Source organism: Emys orbicularis, chromosome 6 (genome assembly GCF_028017835.1).
Source record: "Emys orbicularis isolate rEmyOrb1 chromosome 6, rEmyOrb1.hap1, whole genome shotgun sequence".
NCBI classification, from domain to species: domain Eukaryota; kingdom Metazoa; phylum Chordata; order Testudines; family Emydidae; genus Emys; species Emys orbicularis.
In genome coordinates, this window is record NC_088688.1 from 21,354,491 (window position 1) to 21,381,566 (window position 27,076).

The window sequence follows — 27,076 nt, forward strand, 5'->3', positions numbered from 1 at the left end:
CTTGCTTCTTATCAAGCTGTCTGTACTGGGCTATCTTGATTATCACTTCAAAAGTTTTTTGTTTTTTTTTTTTCCCCCCCCTCCTCTCTTACTTACTTGGCCTCTCAGACTTGGTAAGACAACTCCCACCTGTTCATGCTCTCTGTATGTGTGTATATATATCTCCTCAATATATGTTTCACTCTATATGCATCCGAAGAAGTGGGTTGTAGCCCACGAAAGCTTATGCTCTAATAAATTTGTTAGTCTCTAAGGTGCCACAAGTACTCCTGTTATTTTTAAGGTGTTAAGTGTTTTCTGTATGTTGCTGAATGCTCTCAACTCTTTATTGGCTTTAGTAGATGTTAAGGATGTTCAGCAGGATTGGGCACATAGTGAAATACCCTATCCTGCCTTGGGATCACCTAAATTAGGCCCTTGTACCACTGACTGCAAATTGTAGAAATTAGGCCACCTATGTTAACACACTAGAGGGTAATCTAGTTGAGCCCTCCATATACATGTTATCTTTTTAAAATAGACTTAATGAACAAGTTTAACTGAACAGAATTGGTTGTAATTAGTTTTGCTGCTTCAGGGTATTGGTTTACATTTCCCATCTGGTCAAAAAGAGGGATTTTTGTTTTGTTTTGTTTTTGTTTTAACCTAGACTTTCTCTCACAATTCAGTTTTTATAAAGGCAGACTGACTTCCACTTTCATTGAGCCTCACTTACTGACTGTAATTTGTTACTGACTAATTTGTTAACATATATTTACATAGTAACCATACAACCTAGATCTCTGCTTACCATTCCTCTTTATAATTTGTATTCATATGACATTTCTCATGCAACTCCCATTCGCAAGTGTGAGGTATGCTCACATTGAAGGGCAAAATCTGACACGTACTAGAGTTGGAAGAGCCTTGGGGAAATTTACAGAAGGAAACAATGCAGCCAGCCTTAGGGGTGTTCTCTGGCCTGCCAGGTTAGATAATTTACAGTGGCTGTGCTGAAATTGAAGTTCAGGCAGTCACCTCAAAAGCCCATCATTACTCAGTACGATGACATCTCGCCTGACACACATTTGTAGAGATCCTGAAGTACGGAAGAGCCCTTGTAGGTCACCAATCAGTAGGAATTTTCAAACTGTCATCTTATTTCTGTAATGTTCAGTTTTCCCCTTCTTTATAGATGTCAATTGAAGCTTAGAGATACTGGCTTCAGTGGTGGTGCATTTATTAATAGCCGTTGATTAATTCTGATAGTAAATTATAGATTTTTCTTAATGGTGTTACAATATTTGAAGGCAGGGGGACTTATGGTAAGAAGCTCTCAGTGTTTTTAATGTTCTGTCAGCTTTTCGTGAACCTCACATATGAATATCTGTAAATGATTTGTTAGTTGCGTTAAATATTGGGGGAATAGAGGGGTCACAAAAGGTATTAGGAACTGTATGGTTATTGGAAAATGCCCCTATACAAAGAGCCATAATCTCCTTACGAACTCTCCAGTTTTATTCATGTGTGGTCTAGGTGTCAAGATACCCATATTAGCTTTGTGCCATTATAGATAAGTTATTTGTGCTTCCATGTGTGTATATAAAAAGCTTGCATATTATGTACATATATGTATTGTGGATAAAGTGTGAACAGCAGTACAGTATTATTCCAACTCCATCATACCCATATAATAGTTAGCCTTGTTGGTACCAATTTGTGTTATTAGGGGCATATTGCAGGTTATTGGGAGGTCTCTGCTGACTAGTTAGATTATTTATTTGATAAGAGTGTGCTTACAATAGGAACTGTAAAAGAGGAAAGAGAAATCTGCAGCATATCTTTTGAGTTTAAATACAGCTAAAAATATTTCACTTTGCTAAGAGATTTTAATATACACCAAAATGTGTAATTTATGTAATCTTCTACTGATGGCAGAGGTCCTTTCATGTTCTTAATTCTATATTTCTTATTGTTACAAAATACGGTAGGCCATGCATAATTGAGTAGGTAAGATCTGTACTGAAATCAAACATTAGTCAAACACCTAGATTTATTTTGCTGTTTGACATGTAACTACTCTTCTTCCACAATGGGATAATTATTACAGTAACATCTTTTGAATATTAATTTATATTTATTATCATAATTATGTAAATCTGTGTTGTCTACATTTCTTAAAACCCTACTGTTTATTCTAGGTTTCCTCTTAGTTAGAGATTTGGATACTAATATTTTTATGCAGACAGTGATATCTAATTAGATTATATATTTATTAACAATAACAGTTGTAATAATTAACATGATATTGTGCCTTTTTACTCTATACGTTTTGCATCGCTTTTAAAACCAACTGATATAATGGAATTTGGGATGTTATATACTGAATGATGGGGCTGTCCTCAGTTGTCTTATCACTGTGGACTTGTCAAACAAACATGATTTCATTTTTTGAGTACAAGTTCGGTTGATAAAGATAACTGGGTAGATGTAATACACCTCTACCCCTATATAACACGAATTCGGATATAACGCGGTAAAGCAGCGCTCCAGGGGGACGGGGCTGCGCACTCCGGCGGATCAAAGCAAGTTCAATATGACGCGGTTTCACCTATAACGCGGTAAGATTTTTTGACTCCCGAGGACAGCGTTATATCGGGGTAGAGGTGTATATTGAAACTTTGTAAGGCATTTTACTTAGTAGTGCACAAAAACCTGATAAAAAAATAGCACAATACAATATCAGTAAAGAATACGTTAAATGGATTAAGAACTGGCTAACTGACGGATCTCAAAAAATAGTTGTCAATGGGGAATCAGCCTCATCAAATGGGGGTGTTTCTACTGGGGTTCCGTAGGGCTCAGTACTAGGCCTAATGCTATCCAACATTTTCATAAATGATCTGGAAGTAAATGTAAAATCACTGCTAATAAAATTTGCGCATGACACACAGGTTGGCAGAGTAGTAAATAATGACAAGGGCAGGTCAGTCATACAGAGCAATTTGGATCATTTGGTAAGTTGAGCCTGTTCAAACAAAATGAGTTTTAATACAGCCAGATGCAAAGTCATACATGTAGAAGCAAGGAATGCAGACCATTCCTACAGAATGGTGAGGGGGCGGGGGGCTGTATCCTGGAAAGCAGTGACTCTGAAAAGGGTTTAGTGGTCATAGTGGACAAACAACTGATCAGAAGCTCCCCGTGTGACGCTATGGCAAAAAGGGCTAATGTGATCCTGGGATGTACAAGTAGGGGAATTAGAAGTAGGGAGGTGATTTTACCTTTGTATGCTTCATTGATGAGCCCAGTGCTGGTGCCAGTTCTAAAAAGGACATGTTTTAATGTTTTAAAAAGGACATTGAAAAATGGAGAGAATACAGAAAAGAGCCATACAAAGGATTGGAGGGCTGGAGAAAATGCCTGAGAGTGAGAGAGACTTAAAGAGCCCAATTTGTTTAGCTTATCAAAAAGATTGATTGATTGACTGATTGCAGCATATAAGGGCCTTCATGGGGAGAAAATACTGGGTCCTATAATGCTCTTTAATCTAGCGGAGAAAGGCAAATAATAAGCATGAAGGGCTAGTAGCGGAAGGAAGGAAGACAAATTTAAATTAGAAATATAGGCACAAATTTTTATAATGGGTGATTAATCGGTGCAACAAACTACCAAGGGAAGTGGTAGGTTCTTCATCTTTTGATAGCTTCACATCAAGACTGGAAGCCTTTCTGGAAGCTGTGCTTTATAACAGTCCCTTCTGGCCTTAAGCTCTTGAATCTATGAAACAGAAGTAGGAAACCTAGTGGCTCATGTGATTGCTAGTAGGCTGTGTATCATCTCACTCACAGGTCAGTGTTTCAAATATAGCCTACTCAGGTAATGAGGAAATGTGGTGATGAGTGTTCTAGGGTCTGGGTTTGTGGTGTGTGGCCTGTGAATCACTTGTACCCCTTGAGGCTGTAAATTGTAGCTGTTGAAAGTGATGGTTATGAAGAAACTTCTTTTCTTAACACGATCGCCTTGGAAGGCTACAATTTCAAGCCTCAGGTCATAAGTGCAACTCCCCATTACTCCCAACATGCTCCATGCATCAGGCCTGAAGGGGAGAGAGGTGTAGGAACTGGCTGTTGTGAGCCTGTGCCTGCTTGGGGATCCCCAAAAGGGGAATTATAGGTGGCTTTCACTCCCAACCACTTGCATTTCTCGTTGGTGATTCCCCATGAGGGAATCTCTAGCAGGCACAGAGCCAAAATATGTTTCCTTTGTCCCCCTCTCCATAGTCCCTGGTGCAGGGAGCATGTTGGGGGTGGGGAGAAATTGCTGGAGCACAATGTGATTAAATTACTTAATTTTTACTTTGCGCAAAGGGGGCAGACCAAAGCAGGAAATCTACCCCATAGTATTGATTGTGGCTCCTTAAACTTCCTGAAATAACACATTCAGTCCTTTATCTATGTGAAATGAGTTGGTGGTCTGAGGCCAGTTCTTTCTGAAGAAGCTTCCATCTCACAAAATCTCTCAATAACAACTACCATCCTTTGTTGGCAGCCTCATCAGAGAGAACCAGGATTGATTAAGCATAGAGATGGAAGTAGCATCTTAGCTCTTGTGATGGTTCCTCCTAGCTCAGGAAATGATGTGCAGTGGTGGGGAACCTATTGCAGCTAATGGGACAGGCAGAGCTAAAGGCCAATTCCCTCAACCAATGGGGCAGAACCATTGAACCCAGGCCATAAAAGAATTCTTGGAGCTACAAATGAAAAAAACAGGAACGGGAGTGAGGTCCAAAGTTAAAAATGAAGGAACCAGAAGGGGATGCTGAGCAGAGAACCCCAGGCAGCACCTCTGATCCTCTAAGGAGTCAGTGTTCACCACCCAGGGAATTCTTCCCAGAGACATGACCGGACAAGGGACTGGAAATAGGTCCTGCAGTTGCAGAGCACACCAGAAGGCTTTATGACTTTGTGGGGCCACCAATGGGGTGTCCCTGAATGAGGAAGTGTGGGGGAAAGTGCAACCAGAACCACTATAAGAGGTTCTGGAGGACCCAGAAGAGGGGCTGCAGCCTGGCATGTAGATGTGCACCAGGGTCTCCCTTTTGTTGCAAAAAGAACAGGTGTCAGGATTCTCTGAACTGTACCAGATGCACGCTCATGGCTCCATAGAGGAGCTGCCTGCTAATATTCCCAGCAGGCCATGGAACCAGAGTGTAGTTCAGACTAGCCCACAGTAAGTGGTAGCAGGTCCCACCACTTGGTGTTGGGGCAGGACACAAAGGCAAGGAAGTGAATGTTCTTGGCACACAGTTCGGAGACAGACTGGATAGATGGCATTGAGCCTGCTCAAGTTGTATGCTGGGGATGCCTGGGGCAGCGGGTGATGAAAAACTCCAGAAGGCCAGGAGTGAGGGGTGAGCAGGGAACACTGACCTGCAGCACTCGCTTGTTATAAGCCACAGAAGTGGGTGGTCAAGGCTGCCATTGTCTCCTGCAGCACCTGATGGGTGATATGCAGGGTGAGCAGCCCCATGCACTAGCCGAGCGCCACAGGGTCCACCCAGTCCCTCCAATCATAGTCCAGAAGGACTCCAATTCTGGTGGCCCTATAGATCTGGTTGCTGAAACCAGCTTCCAGGTCCTGGGGAGGTCGTGGTATTGGAGCCCTGAGAGGTGGTGGAGGAAAGTGTGCACTAGCATGTTCTATGCCAGACTACCTGCACCATAAAAGAATCTCTGCAGGGCTGAAGGCGGATGGCATGTACCTGTCCACCCCTCCAGGAGGAGGCTCAGGACAGCTGTAGGGACCCAGTACAGTGCCAGCCAGAAGAACTTTAGGATTGTCTTTTGGAGGCTGGCCAGAGTTCCTAGGGGGGTGGGTGCTTGGTGTTGAACTGGTGCCAGAGCATGGGCAGGACTAGTTGGTTGATCACGAGCACCCACAATGGTGGGGTAGTGTATGGAAGTGTGGGCTGCTCTACCTATTTTATATATAAAGGATCTCAGTATCTAATGTTGTCAGAGTAGCTGCAATGAGTAATAAAATCTGTTCTCTTTTTTAATTTAAACAGAAGTTTTGTGATTGACTTCAGGTTTTATTTGCTTTGGACTATGGGTTGATCTGTTTGAATATATTTTGACAGAGTTATGATATAAGAATTAATCTTATTGTGGCTTTTTAATTACTTGTAGATGGACAGAACATCTTGAATTACAATGTGTTAATTTAGGATTAATAGTTTTGCTGTTCTCCCCTCTGTCCTTGCTCGTTTCCACAATGTCCAGTGACGTTGCATCTGATTCTGACAACAACATCAGACAGATAAACCAAGAGGCAGCCCATAGACGGTTTCGTTCTCGGAGACACATTAGTGAGGATTTGGAGCCTGAGCCTTCGGAGAGTGGAGATGCATCTGAAGTACGTACAGGTCTTGAAATCATTTCCTCAGCAATAAGAAACTGTTCTATGGTGTTACAAGAGTCCCTATAACTAAGTTAAATTCCTCCAAACAGATTCCTTTTAATTGTAAGTTATTTAATAAACAATATGTACAGCAATGTTTTCACACAATTTTTGAGGTAGCTGCCTGAGCCAAATTCTGGTGATAATTAGGTGGAATGAAAGTGAATGAGGTGCTTTTTCCAACTTGTCTAACTTGCCATAATCTTTTTCCTTTTGTCAGCCCTGGGAAACCATTTCAGAGGAAGCGAGTCTAAGTGGAGATTCCTTAAGCCTGTCATTGCCACCACCCCCGGCTTCTCCAGTCTCGCGGACCAGTCCTCAGGAGCTGTCTGATGAATTGAACAGAAGACTTCAGGTCACTCCTGATTCCAATGGGGAACAATTTGGTTCTTTGATTGTAAGCAGTGTGCTCACCATATATATTACTGAACTAACCTTGGTTACTTTAAGTCTGATATGGTCTGAATCATCCATCTGTGTAGGTAGTAGTTGGAAGGTATTATGAATCAAGCATTATTTTACACTTGAGGGCTGGGATTCTCGTTTTAATAACCTCAATCTTGTCCCATAATTTGATATTTGAGGTTGAACAAGAGCAAGAATTATTATTAAATATGCATGTATCTTCTAAACAGTTGTAGACAGTGGATAAAATCCTGTTTCCATTGAAGTTAATGGAAGTTTTGCCATTGATGTCATTGGAGCCAGAATTTTATCTAGTGTCTTTAAAAACAAACCTGGCTTATAGTATTTTTTTTTTTTTAAATATCACCTTTTGATTATTAAAACAGAATATTTTAAAATCCTATTTACTTTTTACTGTTCACTTTTTGCAGTTCAGTTAGAAATGGACTTGTCAGTTTTGATGTCTGGTTGTCAAGTACTGGCAAAATATTGCAACGTTGAGATGAATTGCACACCACTGTGGAATGTTTATTTGGATGTCAGTGTGTGGTGGTTTTGTGTGGGTGTGTGTATTAGAATTTTAAAAACAAATGTGGAAACACATCTCTTGATCTTCGGTTTTAGCAGATGCAAAATTTCAACTGAAAGTGTCCCTTTGAATTTGATTGTACAGCTTGATATGGTCAGAATGTCACCATTCAACATAGTACTAAAAATAATAAACAGTACTAATGTTACTTAAACAGACTTACCAAGTTTCACTCGTATGAAGGAAAGCTTCATCTATTTTGGTTAAATTTTAAGTCATTTTTTATTAAAATATTACACTTATTATGGATTTTGTAATTTGTTTCACTGAGATGAAATTTTTTTTAAATCCTATTAGTGGAAATTATCTTAGCTTTAGAGCACTGTTACAGTAATGGTCATCTTACAAATAAAAGATATTGCTTCTGTGTATGTTTGTAATATACTTTAAAACAAGTGCTATTCTCTTAAATTGGAACTTGGAAAAGACCTCACAATTTGAACTGGATCAAATATTAAAAGGCTTAAATAAGATATAATTGGAGCTGTTTAGTTGTGGTAAAATATGAAATTTCAGGGTTTTGTAAGATTTGTATATGTTCGCCCTCCTTAGTAGGATGAAAAGTTATAATTTGTATTTGTAGTATCTTATAATCAAGGCAAATTGATGATCATGATCATATCATGGCGGACGAGTAATAGAATTGCAAGTGTGGGAATGTTTCATGTCTCTCTGATAAAATAAACAATGGTAAATATTGAATCGAACATAGGAAACTGAATATATTGTCGTTTCCTAGGACATCTTATTGTCATTCAGGAGATAAGAAACCTAAATTGAGATACGTTCTGGTTAAGTGTTACTTTACAAAATTAAGTAGATGTAAATTCTACTCAGAGTCCATTTGAATAGATGTCTTATGACGATTTGAATGTCAGCTGCGGGCTAGTTTAGCAGACTCTGTAACCCCAATCCTGCAGTCAGAACCACATGGTAGAGCCTGGTACCTTTGTGGATACCCACTGATTTCATTGGGACTCCATGCTGGGGACAGGAGACTAGCCACATGGAACCAATAGCTCTGACTGAAAAAATTGTCTAAATTAAGGTACATCAATAATAATTCTTGTCCCACACATAGTGTATGTGGCAGCAAAATGAGATTTTCTTTTTAAAAAACTGATTTTCACTTTGTGTGTACTCTTAATTCAAACTTGTTAGATCAAAAATTGTATCTTTTGGGGAAAGACTGGAGGTTCTGAGATGCACCTTATTAACTTACTTTATGTTGTTATTTATTTGTATTCCCATAGCACCTGGGAGTGTCAGTCTGAATCATTCTTTAAACAGGCCAGATAGTTTGTATATCTGTAGTTCACAGTTATTCCTTTATTCATATATTGTTTGCCAGTTGTCCTCTGCATAAAATGTCTGAGATATGAATTGTGCAAATAAACAGTCTAAAAATACCCAAGATCTATTTCTATGCATGGAACCTGCAATCTCATTCAGATGATGTAGAAAAGCAATGCAATAAGGTGTCCAGAAAGCAGCTGACACACAAACAGTGTTTGTCAGCTAAATTAATAGGCTTCTTATTTGCACTAATTCAGTTAAGAGGGAGCATTGCTGATGCTAGAAAGAGAGAATAGGGTTCCAAGTAAGAGGTTGTTTTGAAGCTGATTGATTTTCTTTCCATCTTATGGAATTCTCATGAGTAATAGAAAAATCATTGACACTAGGCCTAATGTCTTGAATCTAAAGTCCAGATGCTAGTGTGTGACGCTAGTACGCTATATGGGGATATTATAAAGTGAATGTGTTTTTTAACAGGGAGGCAGTGTTATCCTAAGAACCTACCTTGTTAGCAGGTGTTGAGCCTGCCAGGTGTTGCTGAGCCCTGGTCCATTGTTGCAGGTGAACCTTTAACCCTACTCTAGGTATAAGGGAGATTGAAGTGGCTGTCTGCACAGAGAGAGGGGATCTGGGAAGAACAGTCTTTGAGAAAGAACCTTAGTTGCTGCCAAATCTGAGAAGGCTTAGGGCCGTAATTTGTGTTTCATTTTGAGTCAGTTTGTTTATAAAGCCAATTTCCATGGAAGTAGCCTGTGTTTTGAAGTAGAAAGGGAAAGCCACCTGTTCAGGCTTACATGTCAGTGTAAAAAATTGACTGGGACCAGCATTAGTATTTTTAAAGATCAAGCAGGGTGGTTCTTTGGGGGTCATCAGTAAACTAGTCTCTTCCCCCCTCACAATAGCTCTAAAATGAGACCCATTTTAAATAAAAAGGGGAGGGGATTCTGCAACCTTTGGACCCTCACTCTCACTGCTGCACTGTAGCCCAAATCCTTGTGTTGAGGTCCATGCATGCAAAGGGTAATTCTCTAAGTGTCTAGAACTGTTAGGTCTTCATATGGTGCAGTTTTTTGTAATCCTGACCTATGTCACATGACTGGAGCCAGGAAATACAATTCAGTCATTTACCAGTATTACTTTGTGTCACACTTAGTGTTGACAATTCTCGCAGTTATATCATGAGTAAGACCCTATTTCAGTTACGGGATGGTTGTCAAATAATTTTGTCTGAGTTGTGCGCAAGACACGGAAAATCATGGAAAAGTAATAGTGGATCTTTTGTTAATTGTGGTTATTTGGAAAAGCTAGAGAGTCCTATTTGATTAAGAAAAAAATGCTGGAACAATATAAACACTCAAATATTATGTTATGCCTGCTAATTTTTTTGATATCAGACATTTTGCTGCAACTATATTAGTCAATAATGCGCATGGCTGACAGCCCAAGCTCTAGCTGCTATCAGCTTGGATAAATGGGGTTCTACTGTACTAATAGGGAAACAGGTGTTTGTTGCAAAGGGGGAGGGATAGCTCAGTAGTTTGAGCATTGGCCTGCTAAACCCAGCATTTCAAGGTCCCTTCCAGTTCTAGGAGATAGGATATCTCCATTAATTTGTTTATTTAATTTATAAAACGTATGCAAAATTGTTTGTGAAAATAGCGTCCAAAGTAAGCTAATTAAAATCAAAATTGCGGTGGAAGTCTAATATCGCAGGAGCTGCAATTTCCTCAATATTGCAAATTAAGTGGGGCCTTAATCATGAGTCTTATGATATTGGGTGTTTTTGTTAAAGCCTTAGTTCCCTTTGCAGAAATGGGAACCAGTGTCTAGCATTACGTAAAGAGACATTTAATTGCTATGATTGTCAACATAGTTTTTTTATGAAGTCAGTAATCTTCATATTCACCTGGAAAGCTGGATAATCCATCTGACTCAGTCTAGTAAACTCAGATTTTTATCTTCAAAAAATATAGGTAAGAGACAGACAGAGTTTTCCCCCAGCATAAGAGCTGGGCATGCTACGTATTGCATTCTTGAGGCTTCCTTTCATTTGTGGTTCAGAAATCCTGTGGGAGGAGGACTTCTAAGATGCTCTTACCCTTTGACCACCATTAAGAACTTTGTGGTGGTGATCTTGGTCTTCAGTGAGTTCATGCTCTGTTCCCCGTCAGTCTTTTACCCACTATGATAGTGCCGTGTGCTCCTAGGCTGTTTTTTTGATAGGGAATACACATGTCTTAATAAAGGAACCAATTCTTTAAGGCAGGAAGAAGCTTGCACTGCCATGCAAACCTCAAGTGGTAGGTACCTGTCTGCAGATAAGAGTGTCTCTGTTTCCACCAAATCCAGTAGCAGCTGATAAAAAACACAGGAAAACCTGATTTTTAAAAAAGAGGGAGAGCAGCACACACAGATAACACTGCTCTACAGCCAAAACGCTTCTGAAATAAATGTAGTCAAACTTTACTAATTCTGGGTCACTGAGAACGAAAATGATGCTTAAAATTGTTGATTGGCTCTAGTTTTCAAGATACGCTATTGGGTCAGTATATACGACCCTTGACTTGGGAATGGCGGAGGATAAGTGAGTTATAAAGGGAAGAGATCTCGATTTAAACCAGAAATGACTAAAATACATCTTTGACTGGATCTAGGAATAAATCTATGACTGGGTTTGGACAGTACTTGCTTTTTAGGCAAAACAATGAATGATGCAATCTGAAGCTGGTATTGCGTCATACATGATAGGAATTGCATCATGTTATTCCTAGAAGTCATGGATGATGCAATCATAACGAAGCTTACATCACTCTGCTGAACAAATTGCCCTATATCAGCTCTAGAAATCATACAGTGTCGTGCTCTCTTATTTGTCAGTGTTTGATTTTGCAAAGGGACACATTTCTGTTTAGCCAAAGTGAGCAGAGATGCCTCGTACTTGTGTGAACAGTGCAGATAACTTCTGCTATGTTTGTGGTGAAGTGACTTTTGCGTCACAAAAGCGCAGTATAACCACTATGGTTAAGAAAGCCTATCACCTTTATTTTGGCTGCAAAATTGGAGATCAGGACAAGAGGTGGGCCCCACACATATGCTGCAACACTTGTGCAACAAATCTTCGCCAGTGGTTGAACAGGAAAAGGAAATCTATGCCTTTTGCAGTGCCAATGATTTGGAGAGAGCCAACAGATCATACCAGCAATTGTTACTTCTGCATGGTGCCTCCAGTTGGGAAAGGTGTGTCAAAGAAGAAAAAGTGGACTGTGCATTATCCAAACATTCCATCAGCTATACGCCCAGTACCCCACGGAGAAGGACTGCCGGTTCCTGATGCACCAGAATCATTCTCACTTGAGTCAGACGAGGAAGAGGTTGAAACTTCTGGTCCTGAACCATCAATGTCACAGGACCCACATTTTCTCCCATCCTCCTCCTCTGAACCACACCTCATAACACAAGGTGAACTGAATGACCTTGTCAGGGATTTGGAACTACCCAAGAGTAAGGCAGAGCTGTTGGGCTCCAGACTACAGCAGTGGAATTTCCTGGCAGGTGATGTTAGGGTTTCCATGTTCCGTGACCGTCAAAAGGATCTTGTCCCATTCTTCTTCATGGAAGGTGATCTTGTAACCTGCAACAACATTGATGGTGTGATGGCAGCCCTCAACATCATTCACGATCCAGATGAGTGGAGACTGTTCATTGATTCATCGAAGATGAGTCTTAAAGCTGTTTTACTGCATAATGGCAATGTTTTGCCATCAATTCCAGTTGGTCATGCAGTCCATATGACAACATGAAACAACTTTTGAGGTGCATAAACTATGACCAACATCAGTGGCAGCTTTGTGACGATTTGAAGGTTGTTGCTCTCTTGCTTGGTCTGCAGACTGGATACACAAAGTACTGCTGTTTTCTCTGCCAATGGGATAATCGTGCAAGAGATTCCCACTACATCAAGAAAGATTGGCCACTCCGACAGTCATTGGAGCCTGGGAGGAAAAGTGTTCAGTATCCACCACTTGTTGAATCAAGGAAGATTTTGTTACCACCCTTACACATCAAGCTGAGTCTGATGAAGAACTTTGTCAAGGCCATTGACAAAACACAAGCAGCTTTCAAGTACCTCCATGGAAAATTTCCAAGGTTAAGTGAAGCTAAGATAAAGGAAGGTGTCTTTGTTGGTCCTCAGATTCGTGAACTTCTTCAAGATGATGCATTTGACCATGCACTGCGTGGCAAGGAAAAGATGGCATGGAAAGCCTTCCAGTTAGTGGCAATAAATTTTCTCGGAAACAACAAGGCAGACAACTACAGGTTGTTGGTGGAAAACCTCCTCAAGGCATACAAAAGCCTTGGTTGCAACGTGTCACTAAAGATACATTTTTTGCACTCTCATCTAGATTTTTTTCCACCGAACTGCGGAGCAGTGAGCGACGAGCACGGCGAGCGATTCCACCAGGACATTGCAACAATGGAGAAACGCTATCAGGGCAAATGGAGCCCATCAATGCTTGCAGACTATTGCTGGACAGTGACAAGAGATGCTCCATTTAATGAATACAAGAGACAAGCCAAGAAGCGCCGAGTAGACACTGAATAGGACTAAACTATGTACATAATAGTTTTTTGCCTTTTGTTTCATAATAAATTTTATTTATATAACCCTTTGGCTGATTTTTAAAGTGTTACATAAACAGGACCGGTGAAATATTATCATGTAAAGCAACCATAAACACATGAAAAGACCTAGGTTTACAATTTATGATTAAAACTCTACTATCTACACAATATACATAGACATAAAATGTAAAAACTTAAATATCTTAGAAACAGTAGCCAATCCGTTGTTTTAATTGTCATATTTGAATTCAGCACATCAAAATACATAATAAATAGCACATTTTATCTCTGAAGCAGACGACTTCTCAAAAATTGTAGACCAGTGTAACCAGAGCACATGCTTAATAGTTATTAAATGTCTCTTTATTATACCACCTGTAATGTTTATTATGACTACCGATTCTGTTGTGATGGGTACAATATAAATACCTATCCAGAATGACAGAAGGCTAAGAGTAATATCTATTCTAATCCTCCTAATGAATTGGTCAACTTCTGTGTTAAATTTCTGAGTTGATATCAATTACATATTACTATTAACTGCACTTTCATCACGGACTTGTCTGCACAGCAGTGGAAGATGTGACTTGCAGCCCGGGTAGACATGCCCACGCTTGCTTTTATCTAGCTACTATGCTAAAAATAGCAGTAAAAAGGCATTGGCACAGGCTTCAATATAGGCTGAACAAGCTCACCCAGAACCCTGGGTATGTACTCTCTGCTATTTCTAGCATGCTAGCTGGATTAAAGCTAGCACAGGTATGTCTATTCAGGTGGCAAATCATCACTTCCATTGCAGTGTGGACACAGTCGCAGTCAGTATACAATGAATTCACATTTTACACCTGCAGTTGTTCTTACTATTTTAAGGTAGGAATTGATTCTTGGGAGTATGTTTGATAATGCATTCATCCTACCAATCCATGACCAGGGCATTGGGTTCCAGCAAAGACCCACCATAGCCGCTATTCCAGCATATGTTCTGGAATAGAGCTTTCCGCCCTCAATGCACAGGGTAATGGGGGCATTGGATCCACTTACACACTCCTGTGTGGGAGAAGCACCCTTCCCTGCCCTTATGTGGGTGACAAACACAGCGTTTATTTGGCGCAGGGAATCTTGTGTAGACTCTTCACGTGGAGTGAATTCCATCCTATAGGTTAGTGAGGGGCTGCATTGGAGCCCCAGAGAGTCAAGCAAAGGTTCGTATTTTTCTTTGTACTGCCCAGTCCCATCCTATATTCCCTGAAGTCTCTCTCCTCTGAAGTTGCATAGAAACAGACTGTCAGAAGCACCATGGGACTTTCACTCAGCATTTCATTTGGGGTCAGCCTTTCCAACTTGCTGCCAGTTACAGGACTGTTTAATCTGCTGTGTATTTTCCCGGAGAAGTTGCCAGCTAGCCAGCCCTTCTCCCTTGAAGTCTGTCCGTAAGACACCCATGCCTTGACTGTTAAATAACAGGATGAGATGTGTGGCCCACTTCTTCCTGTTCCCGGTTAGTCCAAAACAAGCCCAGGGTGAAATGCTGAGAATTTAAGAGAATGTTTTTTGATTGTGACACAAGATTATGTAGAAATATAAAGGAGATGGAGATTGCAGGGCAAGCCTGGTTTATTTTGGACTCCGAGAGCAATATTGAAAAATAGAAATGAATTTGATAAAATGAAAATCCACATGTGTTTAATGCATTACAATTTAGAAGTTTCTCCTTTCTTTCAGCAGAGAGATCCTTCTTCAAGATTGAGATCTTGCAGTGTAACAGATGCAGTTGCTGAACAGTCTCACTTATCACTGGTAAACCAAAGCTCATTTTTATTTCTTCTATGCTTTGTTTTAAATATTCTTTGGTTCTGAGTGGAACCTTTTCCTGTTGCAATGGCTTCAGAATATTTATACATAGGTGGTAGGAATATGACTGTACCAATCGGTAACTGATTCCAAATTAAGATCATGTTGCATAGGTCAACAAAGTAACACGGTAAAACTTGTTTTACAAAAGATTAACTCAAGATGATTAAAGACAGTGGATTAAATCGTGGCCTCACTGAAGTCGATCAAAGTTTTACCATTGACTTTATTGGGGCCAGGATTTGAGCCCATGCATCTAGTTCTGTCCTCGTTTATATCTCTGCAATCTGGAGTTGCGTGTCGCAGAGAGAATTTGGCCCAGTGCTATTTTTTTGAAAAACAAATACACACATTTTGAAATAGACTTATGCGTGGGCTTACAGGTAGCTATATAATTAGAATTGGGCAAAATTGGTGACATTTTTTATTAAATTTGAGAGGTGGGCGGAGGGTTGCTTTTTGTTTTTGGTTGATTTTTTTTTTGGAGGGGGAGAATAGCGGTTGTTATACTTGAAAATTCATGGACTGTTTTGTGCATGGGTTTTTGTTTTTGTGTGTCAGTATTATTTAAAGCCATTCAAAATTTGCACAGAAGTGTTACCATAACCTTTTCTGGCCTGTGAAGAAACGTAACACAAAAAAGAAATAGGCGCACACCCATAGAGGTGGTGGGAGCGGTGAGAAAATCAACACTTTTTGCAAATGTGAAAAAATTTGCAGCATGTTGCAAGTCAGTTGCCAATTTAAATAAAAAGAAACTGACTAGTATTTCACACAGCTTTAACAATCCCCTTTATGAAGGGCCATGTAAAACCAAAATCTAACAGTCACAATAATTTTCTGACCAATATGATATAAGTTAACAAGTCAGGTTTTCCTAATATAGTAGCTAAGAAATTAACTGAATCCCTTTAAACAGGAAAAGGATCCACATCCCAAGATGGTTCTTAAACAGGAAAGGTAGCTTTGGGTTCTCTTTTACTCTATATTTATGTAGCACTTTACTGCTGATGTCCTTCAAGCTCTACATTTTTTTCCATAGAATTGGGCAAAGTGGTGGTGACACAGATAAAATGACCTATAATAAAATTGAAGTAGATCAGCATTTGACTATGGCTGGCCAGAATATTTCATAACGGATGACATTTCAACGAAAAAATAACAATATTTCCTGTAGAACTTTCTGCAGAAATCTTTTCCCCATTTTTTTTTTTTAACCAGAACTGTAAATATGGACATACGAATGAAATGGATCATTAGAACTTGCTTCTTCAGTAAATAACAAAATATGAATAATTGAAGGCTTATGTTGTCATTGTTGTTATTGTTAAATTGGTGTGATTCTGCCATTTTAAATTTTAAATTGGCTAATTTTTTTGATATAAATTTGTAGTTAAACAGTTGACATTTTTTTCCTATTTTTATTAATTCACCATAAAGCTGGAGATTATCTAATGATTCTATATATGTCATTATGAAATGATGGCTTTGCAGTAATAGATGTTTCTGTGAGTGTTCAATGGAAATGTATGTAAAGTAATACCCAGCTACTTATTTACCCTCCTGCATTAAAAATATTATGGCTCTCAGCAAAAGCATACTTAAACTGTCTCTTCTCTCTACTATAAGTGATTGGCTTGTGCTGGAATCTGTACCCGCGAGCTTCTACTTTTTCAATATTTTTGATTCACTCCTGTCGTTTGTGGGTTGTGGGTTGTTTTAACTGGTGTATAAGGTTAGGCTTTGTTATGACTCTTCCTTCAGTTTATTGTTTTAAAATGTTTACTAAATGAAATTAGGTGCTCAAAACAGCAGTATAAAAAGCATTCCTTTAAAACTGGGACATTCCTGATCTAACCAATCATCAATCTCTACTGAACTAACAGTCATTTTTCTTCTAGCAACTAAACCCTTACTTTATTTCTAATTAAGCTGTCTGTCCTGGAACATATTGCTCCTTACAGAAAACTCGGAACACCAATTTCTTTTATTATTATGATGATTCTGACTTTTCACAGGGCTGTGCACTCACTGCTGGCCAGAAAATTGCCTCTTCATTTCTAAATGTCTGTGCTTTATGCTTGTAGAGCTGAAGATGTAAAATTGTTTTTGTTTGGAAAAAGTAATTATTTAAACACCTTACATTATAGCACTAGTGTATATAGAGAGTCCTGCACCACAGCTATTAGACTAGTGCCTCGGTCTTTGAATTTATAAGTGATATGTTCATCTGGGTTATCAGTGATTGATGGCTTAATTTTCCTTGCTGCTGTCTTTTATTTAACATAACTTCAGTCTAATTGCTTTCCATTACAAAGTGTGAGAGAATGGCTATGATTCCTTATTCCTGAATATGTGAGCATAATCTATTACCTTCATCACTAAACATACTTATCTGTAACATTAATTATCATTTAACAGCAGAGTGGTCCATCTAGGAGAGCTCGTTCTTCAACTGTCACAGGTGGTGAAGAACCAACGGTAATAATACTCTTTATCAAACACTTTCTGTAAATTAAATATGGGTTGGGTTTAGCATCTTTTATGACACTGGACATTTTTTCACACAGCAGCAGTGTATTGGTCTAAACTTTTCAGAAACCATAGCTAAGTTTTAACATTTGTTTTTCACCTTTTACACTTGAAAAAATTATTTCAAGAATACGATAATATCACAGTAATATTAGCATACAATAGTTCATATGGTTATAATGCAATTGATTTTTAAACAGAATGACTCTCTTAGTAAATATCATTGACTAGTGCTCAAAAATTGAAAGATGTAGCACTTCATTTTTCAATGCAATACTAATTGCAATGTAGATTATACAAACAGACCCTTTAAAATATAGCACTTACCATTTGCACTGACTTAACACTAGACTAATTCAGTTTTATTCTTAGGCCTGGATCCTGCTTTGAGAACCATGCAGGCAGAGGGGTTTACCCATGTAATTCTCAATGTAGTTAGTATATGGTCTTTGTTTATTACCAAGTTTTACTTTCCTGTTGTCATTAACTAGCCCAGTGCTGGATATTTGACTCTGAATGGTTCAAGAAAATATTTTACAATGTTTAAATTGGAAGTTTTATATCCTGAAACCATTTTTCATAATACATTGTCGTTTGTGAAGCTATCCCATACACTTACAATCTGATTAAATGTGAATCTAAAGCAAGTGGATTGTCCAGTAATAAATATATTCAGCTTTTATAAATATATATGTGCACCAATGAAAACCATTTTATTTTATTTTATTTTTTGTTGTTGTGGAAGTAGCATGAGGCACTAATTCAGGGATCAAGGCACCGTTGTGTTAGGCACTGTATAGGTTCTTTACTGAACTTTAAGGAAACGTACCTTGTACCTTGAATTAAGTGTCAATATCTTTCATAAACACGGAAATGCCTTTGATATCTGTGGAAAAATTGATTAATAGCCACATGAAGCAGGCAAAATGTTCTGTATTGATTTCTAATGTAATGTTGGCAGATAGTTCCATTAATTACACACACGTTTTGTACAATTTTATATTCCTCTACTAAAAACTGAATTCAGATTAGAGCTACTCTATGAATGCCTGGTCAGTAACGCCACTGTATTCCAAAATAGGCATACGGTGTTGCTGTGATAGCTAAATATATTGGTGCATAGTACAAGGAAATTCTTGTTGAATTTTTACATTCATATTGATTTGGCATTTACCATACCAATGGAGACCTTCAGTGTTTAGATAGCACGTAGAAATTAATGCACAAAATATTAATGTACAGTGTAATGATACGAGATCTGTCTATTGTATTGCAGGGGGCCTTCTTTTTCACTTAAGTCAATTACAGAAGATGAGCAAAATTTGATACGTGACTATGTAAAGTGGGTGCTTCTTTGAATGTGTGTTGATGTATATTTGTGTGTGTGTAAATACATAATGTTTTTTAATTGGATTGCTTTTAAGAGCTTTATTGAAAGCTTCAGAGGAAACTGAATACTTTCCCTTGAAATGTTTTACGGTAAAACTAGACTGGACAAAGCACTAGTTATCACAAATGGCAGGAGGATAATCAAGATAACTTGAATAAGTGTTTCCCATCTCTGATTTATCTTATGAAAGGAAACCAGTAAAGAAAATTCAGTTTACCTCTGAGAATGCATAAAGTGCTGGTAAAGAGAACTGAAAGTTCTAATTTAATGTGTTTTAAATGAATTGCCTCTGAGTCTCTATTTTGGTTTGCAAAGCTCAGTTCATATTACAAAGGAATGCTGCCAGTAACTGGATTCAGTTTATAAGGAGTGAGGAGACAATAAAAAGGAAGAGACATGTTGCCATATGTGATCTTTAATGGTTCCACCTCTAGTGACTCTTTCCTTTGTGACTCTGTCCTCAGAGCTCCCTGTAAATCAAACCTGCTGTTGGCAATATTCACTAACGGACTTAAAACATCCTTTTGGTTTTGTGTTGAATACAATGTATGTGATTAAAATCAAGTGATTTAAAAACTTTCTTGAAAGCCTCTGAGGTAGCCACTTTTAAAAAAAAAAAAGCATACTGTTGAGAATTTCCATAGCCTCTCACTACAGTGAATGCATAGATTTGTATACAGTATCTGCAACCCTAGAACAGATGAACTCCTCACCTGTTGGCTGAGAGTTATGTGACCTAAACCACTTTTGTTCTGACAAGCTAATCAATAGCTAAAACAGCCCAAATCATGACCTTTTAGGAAGTGACTGAATCAGGGTTTCGAGCTGCCTCAGCCAAATTTGTTTAGCTAATTCCTCTTCTCCTCCCCTTCTATTTCCTCCCTTCTTAACTAGATGGTCAACTTTCTACCCATTTTTACCTTTCCTGGACTCCTGATTTCTTCTTTGAACCATGTAAGCTGTTTTTCAGCTCAACCACATGAAGCATGTGCCCTTAAATGAGAGAATTCTCTTAGCACTGGCTACTGTAATAGTTCAAAGAAGAGTTCTGGAACTGATAGGGAATCTGATCAGAGGGTAGAGCAGATGAAAGAGCTACTGAATAATATGTTGCTGGAGCTTTAAATAAGGAAAACTAATGCACCTTGGATTTCAACAGTGATCTGTGGGCGACAGAGAGAGACTGTGACCCACAGTGCATTGTCATCCACTTTTTCAGTCTCTGGGACAATCATTTTCCACTGTCCTCAACTTGCTTTACAATATTTATTTTATAACAGGGTGAATGTACAACACAAGTTGCTGTTTATAAGGCTACACAAAAAAGAGGATGTTAGATTGCAGTGTAATCATGATGGTGAATCAGGTCTGAGAGGTTTGTGATGTTACTGAACATACAGGTATCTGTATAGCTATGTAGCCTTACTTCAGGCCTCATGCAGAATACGCTCCATGTGCTGAATCTGTAGAGCATCAGCCTTAAATTCTTTGGTGGGTGTTTTATCAAAAGTAACTGGAAATTTAGATGCCACAATATTTTTAACAAGAAAAATAAACTTTTATTAAAATCCCTCATGCCTGCATACAATATTCTGTCAGTAATACAAGAAAAAACAAGTGGGAAACTTTAAACCTGTTAGATTTCAAGGTGGTTATGAACGGAGTGATTGAAGCAGGGGGATAGCAGTGATTATGAAATTAAATGTAATCTGCCATGCATCATGCAGTTGACTTAATTTGTTTGCCTCCTTCCATCCTCTGTAGGTATAAATGATTTAAATTGTTTCTAGGGTTTTCTTATACTTTCAGCCACATTATTGTTGTGAATGACTTTCATACCTGGTAATGGGATTTTTTTTTTCTCTTTAAATTGAACATAAATACTGTAGTGTTCTATAGATAAGAATCCAATAGTGATATTTCTTATAAGACATTTACATTTCCATCATTTAAGCAATTACTCCATGTGTTTTTCTATCAGTGAAACCTCATGATTTCTGCTGCATTAAGCTGCTTCCATGATACACCCTACTAATACCTCTTCGTTACAGTTTTCCAGTTATCATATTTGGCATTTTAGTTTTGAAATACTGTTTACTGTGTCAGTTTTATGTGGAAAGTTGAAGATTTTTAAAATACCATAGCAGATAATAATATTCAATAAAGTCAGAGTTACACAAAAAGCATTTCCACCATATAAGGGAAATTAAATGTTATATCAAGGTATAAAATGCAAAATATATTTTGTAAGATTCACATACAGATAACGAGGACTGAATTAGAACAGAGGGGATACAAGTTTTCTGAATTTCCAGAAGAGTGATGCATGTGAGCTCCTGAATGTTCCTTAGTTTTAACCAGTGGGGGAACAATTCACCAGTTTTGTAGGATAAGAATAACACTTTATGATGGTGGTGAATTTTTAAACTAAATACAGCAAGCAGCAGTTAATATTAACATGTTGGTTTGCCTCCTGTTAAGAATTATCTTACCCCTTCCTCTGTGCAGGTGGTAGTCTTTTGTCAGACTTAATCAGGTGGAATACTTTCCAAAAATAGAATCTGTGTCTGCCTAAAAAGAATTAGGTTCCACCTGTCCTAAGATGCTCAGTAATTTTCAGGCTAATTTATTCCAAAAAATTGGTTGGCTTTATTTATAGATCTGTCTTGAAAAAGTCTTCAAAGGGCTACTCATCATGTTGCTTATGTACATTACCTCTCTCTTATATTCAGACTTCTTCCCTTTTTATGAGAGCTCAATATTTATAGAACCTCCTGGATGGTTCTCTGTTGTCATCGACTACATGACAGCATATACTCTCAGCCTCTTCTCCAGACTGTGATATCTTTGCAAGATCAAGCCCCTGATACGTAGATCTTGAAAAAGTACCGACAGCCCTCAATTCCCACTGACCTCAGTGGGAATTTAAAGCTTCTCCGCACCGCACAGGAGTGTCCAGTACCTTGCAGAATTGAGCCTCATTTGAACTATTAGGATTTAAAACTCATGGACAACATGTGCCTCCTGATACTTGGGGGGGCACAATGTAAAGGGGGGGACATCTGACCGCCCCATGTATTGCTACTGGGAGGGACTTTCAGCCCCACCTTCCTGGGCCAGGGCAGCCAATCCCGCCAGCTCCTGGGGGGCTGGGGCCACATGGGCAGGAAGCACATGCCTTTGGGCATGGCTGGGGCCAGCCCCGGCCCAGGGAGACTCACAGCAGCAGTGTCTTCCCAGAGCTCGTGGACACCTCAGCAGGGGCGGGATGAGCAATGCCCCTATCTCTGGCAGATACCAGGGAACCTGCTCCCGGCACCTTCCCCAGCAGCCCTGCACCCAGCCCAGGGACTGCCGTGCTCTCCCCGCCCCACCAGAGTTAACTGTGGGGAGGATGGGGGCTCTTCCCCCCCCACCCCCCCAGCACGGTTTCTGGCTCACTTGGCTGCTCTTCCTGGCAGCCGGGTCCAGGTGGGGAGAGGAGGCGGCGGGAAGGAGCCACTTCTCCCGCTGGCTGAGGGTGGCCGCTCCGGGTTGCTGCCTGTGTGCAGCGCGGCAGCTGCCTGAGAGAGAGTCTGCCAGGGATGGGGGGGCCGACGGAGATGGAAACATGATGGCAGGGGGGCTCTGGGTTCTCACAGGCAGCCGCTGTGCTGCACAGAGCAGCAACCTGGAGCAGCCACCCTCAGCTGACATGAGAAGAAGCTCAATCTCGCCCCTTCCGCTCTCCGCTTGGGCCCAGCTGCCAGGGACAGTGGCTGAATGTGCCAGGGGGCAGGCGCAATGGGAGAGGGACAGAGCCCCGTCCTTCCCCTCCCTCCCCCCAGCAGGCTGAGCAGAAATCTGGGGAGGCACTTAACCCTGCATGTTGCCTATATGCCCACAAAACATGCTGTTGGTACATCCTTGCTTACTGATACCTGAGATCAGACATTGGTATAAGAAATACTCCCTGGTACTGAGGTATCTGTATATGAAAAGTAGTTCAGTGCAGAATTTCAGAGGCTCTGTCCCTTTGCTTCCTTAGCTTCCTGACGTGCTGAAGGACACCATGTTCCTCTCCTCAGTTTTCGCATGATAACACTCACCTCTGATCTCCACCATTATTTCTTGCTATTGGCAAAAGCATCAGAACGAGAACTGGCAGTAATGTAAATGGAATCTCAGTAGTTAAAGAAACTGCTGCTTTTTACACAATAAGTAAGGAAGATTGCACACTGAGAACCAGCAGAAAATCCTCCCCCCCCCCCCTACAATACTTTAGTCCTCATGTTTTCTTGCTCCTTTCTTTAGTTGCGTACCTTTTCCATGGCTTACTTGAAATCGCAACATCACCCCCTATGCTGTTAAGCAAAGATGAGACCTTTCTAGTCTGATTTCTGTCTAAATATGGAGCAAGAGCATGACGAGCTTGTCAAATCTGTTCTTTCCCTTTTTACTTAACATCTGAAAAGAATGTCAAAGATGTAAGAAATGTTCCATCTGCAAAGTGTATATGGACCTTTGACTTGTGTGCTGGGTAATTGCCTTAAATGTCTGGCTTCATTGCACAGTGTAAATGAGCATTGGAGGAATCTCTCCTCTAGAGTAAAGGGCAACTGAGCGTATGCATGGGTTTTTCAGCCTACTTCAATTATATGCAGCAACTGCAGGTTGTCAGACAGTGGCAAGACTTTACAATCCCTTTCTTCTGTTCATGTTTTTGTTTTGGTGTTTTAATGTGGCTTCTTTTAGAAACAGGCTTGTCTCATCATCTTCTCTTATCCAAACAGGCTTAAAAGAGCTCTTAAATTTTCCCTTGCATGCAGCAGACAGGGTTCCCCCTCCCACACACACAGTGTTAAAACTGGCACAATGGCTATGTGCAGCTTGGACACGAGCATAGACTCTTTCTCTGGCTCAGCTGTCAGCCCCATTTCTTCCAAATCCAGCTACTGGCACTTGTTATAACATCAACACTACTACACTCAATGTGAAACTCACAGGCTATGAACAGAATAAGTTTAACTGCTTAAATACGGGCATTCTCCCTAGCCACCTTGCTCTGCTTCCACGTCCAATAAAATGCTGGCACAGCTCGTCTGCCTTAACATCAATATTTTTATTTTGACTTCTGTGAGGGGAAGTTATTTGTCCTTTCATATCTATAAGATAATTCCACATCTATTGTTGCAGTCCACACAAGGAAAGCCATTATAAAAAGCAGATTACTGTAAGAAGGGGCCTTAGTATACTTTCTTATAGCTAGAAAGCTGCCTACTTCTAAGGGGATTAGTGGTACTGATGCTAAAATAAAGCATTACATAGAAACTGACAAGACAATTAAGCTCAGGCACTTGCTTTCTCTTTCCGGATCTTCTGATAGAGACATTTGGTTTCATCATTCTCCCGCCAATCAAAACTTTGTCATAAGAAAGAAGAAACTCCAGAATTTAAAGATTCTCTCAATAGTCTAGGCTTATTGAAAGGCTACTGCTGACTCCCTGCATGTTCTTCAGGTCTCTCACCACATACCTTTGGATTAATTAGAGGCCAGAATCTTGTCCTACAATATTTAAAAGGTCTTTTCAGCAGAAAGGTCTCCTGAAAATAATTAACCCAGTGAACACGATACAAATTTACTAAGGGCCAGATGCTCATTGGAGTTACACCAGTTTACACCAGCTAAGTATCAACCTGTGACGGGACGCACCCTCACCACTTGTCTGGCGCCTCCTCCTGGTCACTCTTGGGATTAGCTCTCGAGGCTGGTCTTGCTTGCACCACCATTATCTGTATGTTAACACATTTTAGAGCCATGTCCTCCTTTTCCATTGCTTGTTAATACGCCCCCTATACTAAGGGAGTTAGGGAAGACAGTGGAAGAAATGCCTTTTCCCATACTGATGACACACATGTCACTTTGTATTTTGGGGAGAAGCTGCAGGAGGGCAGGACCAGGGCTTTATCTTTAAGGTGGATACTGAGTCTCAGGGTACATCTATACTTACCCGCTGGTTCAGCGGCAAGCAATCGAACTTCTGGGTTCGATTTATCACGTCTTGTCTGGACGCGATAAATCGAACCCAGAAGTGCTCGCCGTCGACTCCGGTACTCCTGCTCGGCGAGAGGAGCCCGCCTGCCGCGTCTGGACCGCGGTAAGTTCGAACTAAGGTACGTCGACTTCAGCTACGTTATTCACGTAGCTGAAGTTGCGTATCTTAGTTCGAATTGGGGGGTTAGTGTAGACCAGCCCTCAGAAAATTTAAGCAGGACTTCCAGCCCTGAATCTATTTGCATTCTTTCTTAGCACTTACAAACTGTTGCCTGAACAATAACGAATTAATCTATACTACACCCTATGAGGTAGGTTATTTATTCCCTCCATTTTACAGAGGTGGAAACTGAGAGGGGTTGTGATTGACCTGAGGCTGCTTACCCAGTCCATGGGAGAGCCCAAGTGAGAATTCTTGACTTTTCCTTTAGCTATGTGGCCTCTCTAGCAGTGACTCACGTATATCAACTTTAGTGAATAAATACTACCTCTAACAAGGGGGAAACTTTTTTATAAAAATGAAAGCAGTTCCTATCACAATGTGTAGTCTCCTGTTTCTTTTGTAGCTCCTTTAGTTTCACGACGTGGAAGCTGAGCTGTTTTCTGAACAAAGTGCCTGTAGCTATGCAAATGTGAACCAGAAGACCTGCGTGTGGAAGGGAGGAGGGTGTTGGGTCAGATATATGAAAATGAGAGCCTGTGTTAGAGAGAAATTTGAAGAAATGCATTTCAAAATTTTCCACTGTATTTGATTGTAAGAATTGCATAAGTAGACTTCTTCTGAAGATAATTCATTTTTTTCAAGCTACCACAAAATAATGATACACAATTTTTTTGCATAAACAGCCATCAGTGGCCTACGTACATACTACACCAGGCTTACCTTCAGGCTGGGAAGAAAGAAAAGATGCTAAGGGACGTACATATTATGTCAATCATAACAATCGAACCACAACTTGGACTCGGCCCATTATGCAGGTATGGAGTTTGCTGTTGAAATTAAACAATACCACAGAATGCTTAAAATGTGTTTGGTCTCCATTTGAAAAGCTGTTTTAAGGTTCTTAAACAGAAACAGTCTATGCAGTGCAAAGGCTATTTAGAATAAAGTTATTACATTTAACCAGGAAGATTTATGGTGATTAAGATTATTTTTGCTAAATATCTGTTAGACCAGAATAAAGATATAAATTGAGTTTATAACGGCAGTGGTGAGAAATGAGAGAGAGAGAGAGAGTAAATATATTCAGAGACAAATTTTAGAATCAAATTCAAAATGAGGATTTTAATCTGTGTACTAATAAAGCCATTTATAGTAGTTTGTTCTTGCCTAAGCAGTTGTTCATTATTTAAAGCATGAATCATTTTTAATTCCATTGAACGTGCTCTTTGAAATAATATATTTAAAGCTTATTTAGAAAAGGATTAACAGAGTATTGATGGCTTTTTTTTTTAAACAGCCTAACGGCAGATAAACTGACACTGAGCTAACTTGTTCTTGCCCCTGAAATAGCTTGCAGAAGATGGTGCAGTTGGGTCAGCAGCAAACAGTAACAACCATCTAAGTGAGCCTCAGATAAGGCGGCCTCGTAGCCTCAGCTCACCCACAGTAACTTTATCTGCTCCACTTGAGGTAAGAAGTCCTGTCTCATGTGACAAAGATCACTTCTGTCCTGACTTCTCATTCTTTCTGTTGTGTTTATGACCTTTTATTTTCATTCCAATTTTGCAGCCAACGCATTCTTCTCTCCTGATCTGTTAGCTTTGCTTCTTGATGATGATATTTTCTTCTGAAGTTTTTTTCACATGCATCTTCACTTTGTACAGTAACACTGCCTAATTCTTCTTACTCAACTCTCACACTCCTTGCGTGGCGTGGGGAATATTCTTTCTCCATTGCTATCATTAGTTTGTT

At 39.7% G+C, this 27,076-nt stretch overlaps 1 protein-coding gene across 3 annotated transcripts in view; it reads left to right on the forward strand.

Annotated features, from left to right (window-relative positions):
* The window catches only part of NEDD4L (NEDD4 like E3 ubiquitin protein ligase), a 107,077-nt gene that overhangs the window by 24,549 nt on the left and 55,452 nt on the right, over window positions 1-27,076 (forward strand). The window contains exons 5-10 of one of the 3 annotated variants that reach the window (XM_065406763.1): window positions 6,264-6,396; window positions 6,662-6,838; window positions 15,077-15,151; window positions 17,627-17,686; window positions 26,008-26,139; window positions 26,675-26,794. In XM_065406763.1, coding sequence (XP_065262835.1) covers window positions 6,264-6,396; window positions 6,662-6,838; window positions 15,077-15,151; window positions 17,627-17,686; window positions 26,008-26,139; window positions 26,675-26,794 — 697 coding nt within the window. The remainder of the gene's footprint in view (window positions 1-6,263; window positions 6,397-6,661; window positions 6,839-15,076; window positions 15,152-17,626; window positions 17,687-26,007; window positions 26,140-26,674; window positions 26,795-27,076) is intronic. The other 2 variants (XM_065406765.1, XM_065406766.1) reach the window with 2 other exon arrangements.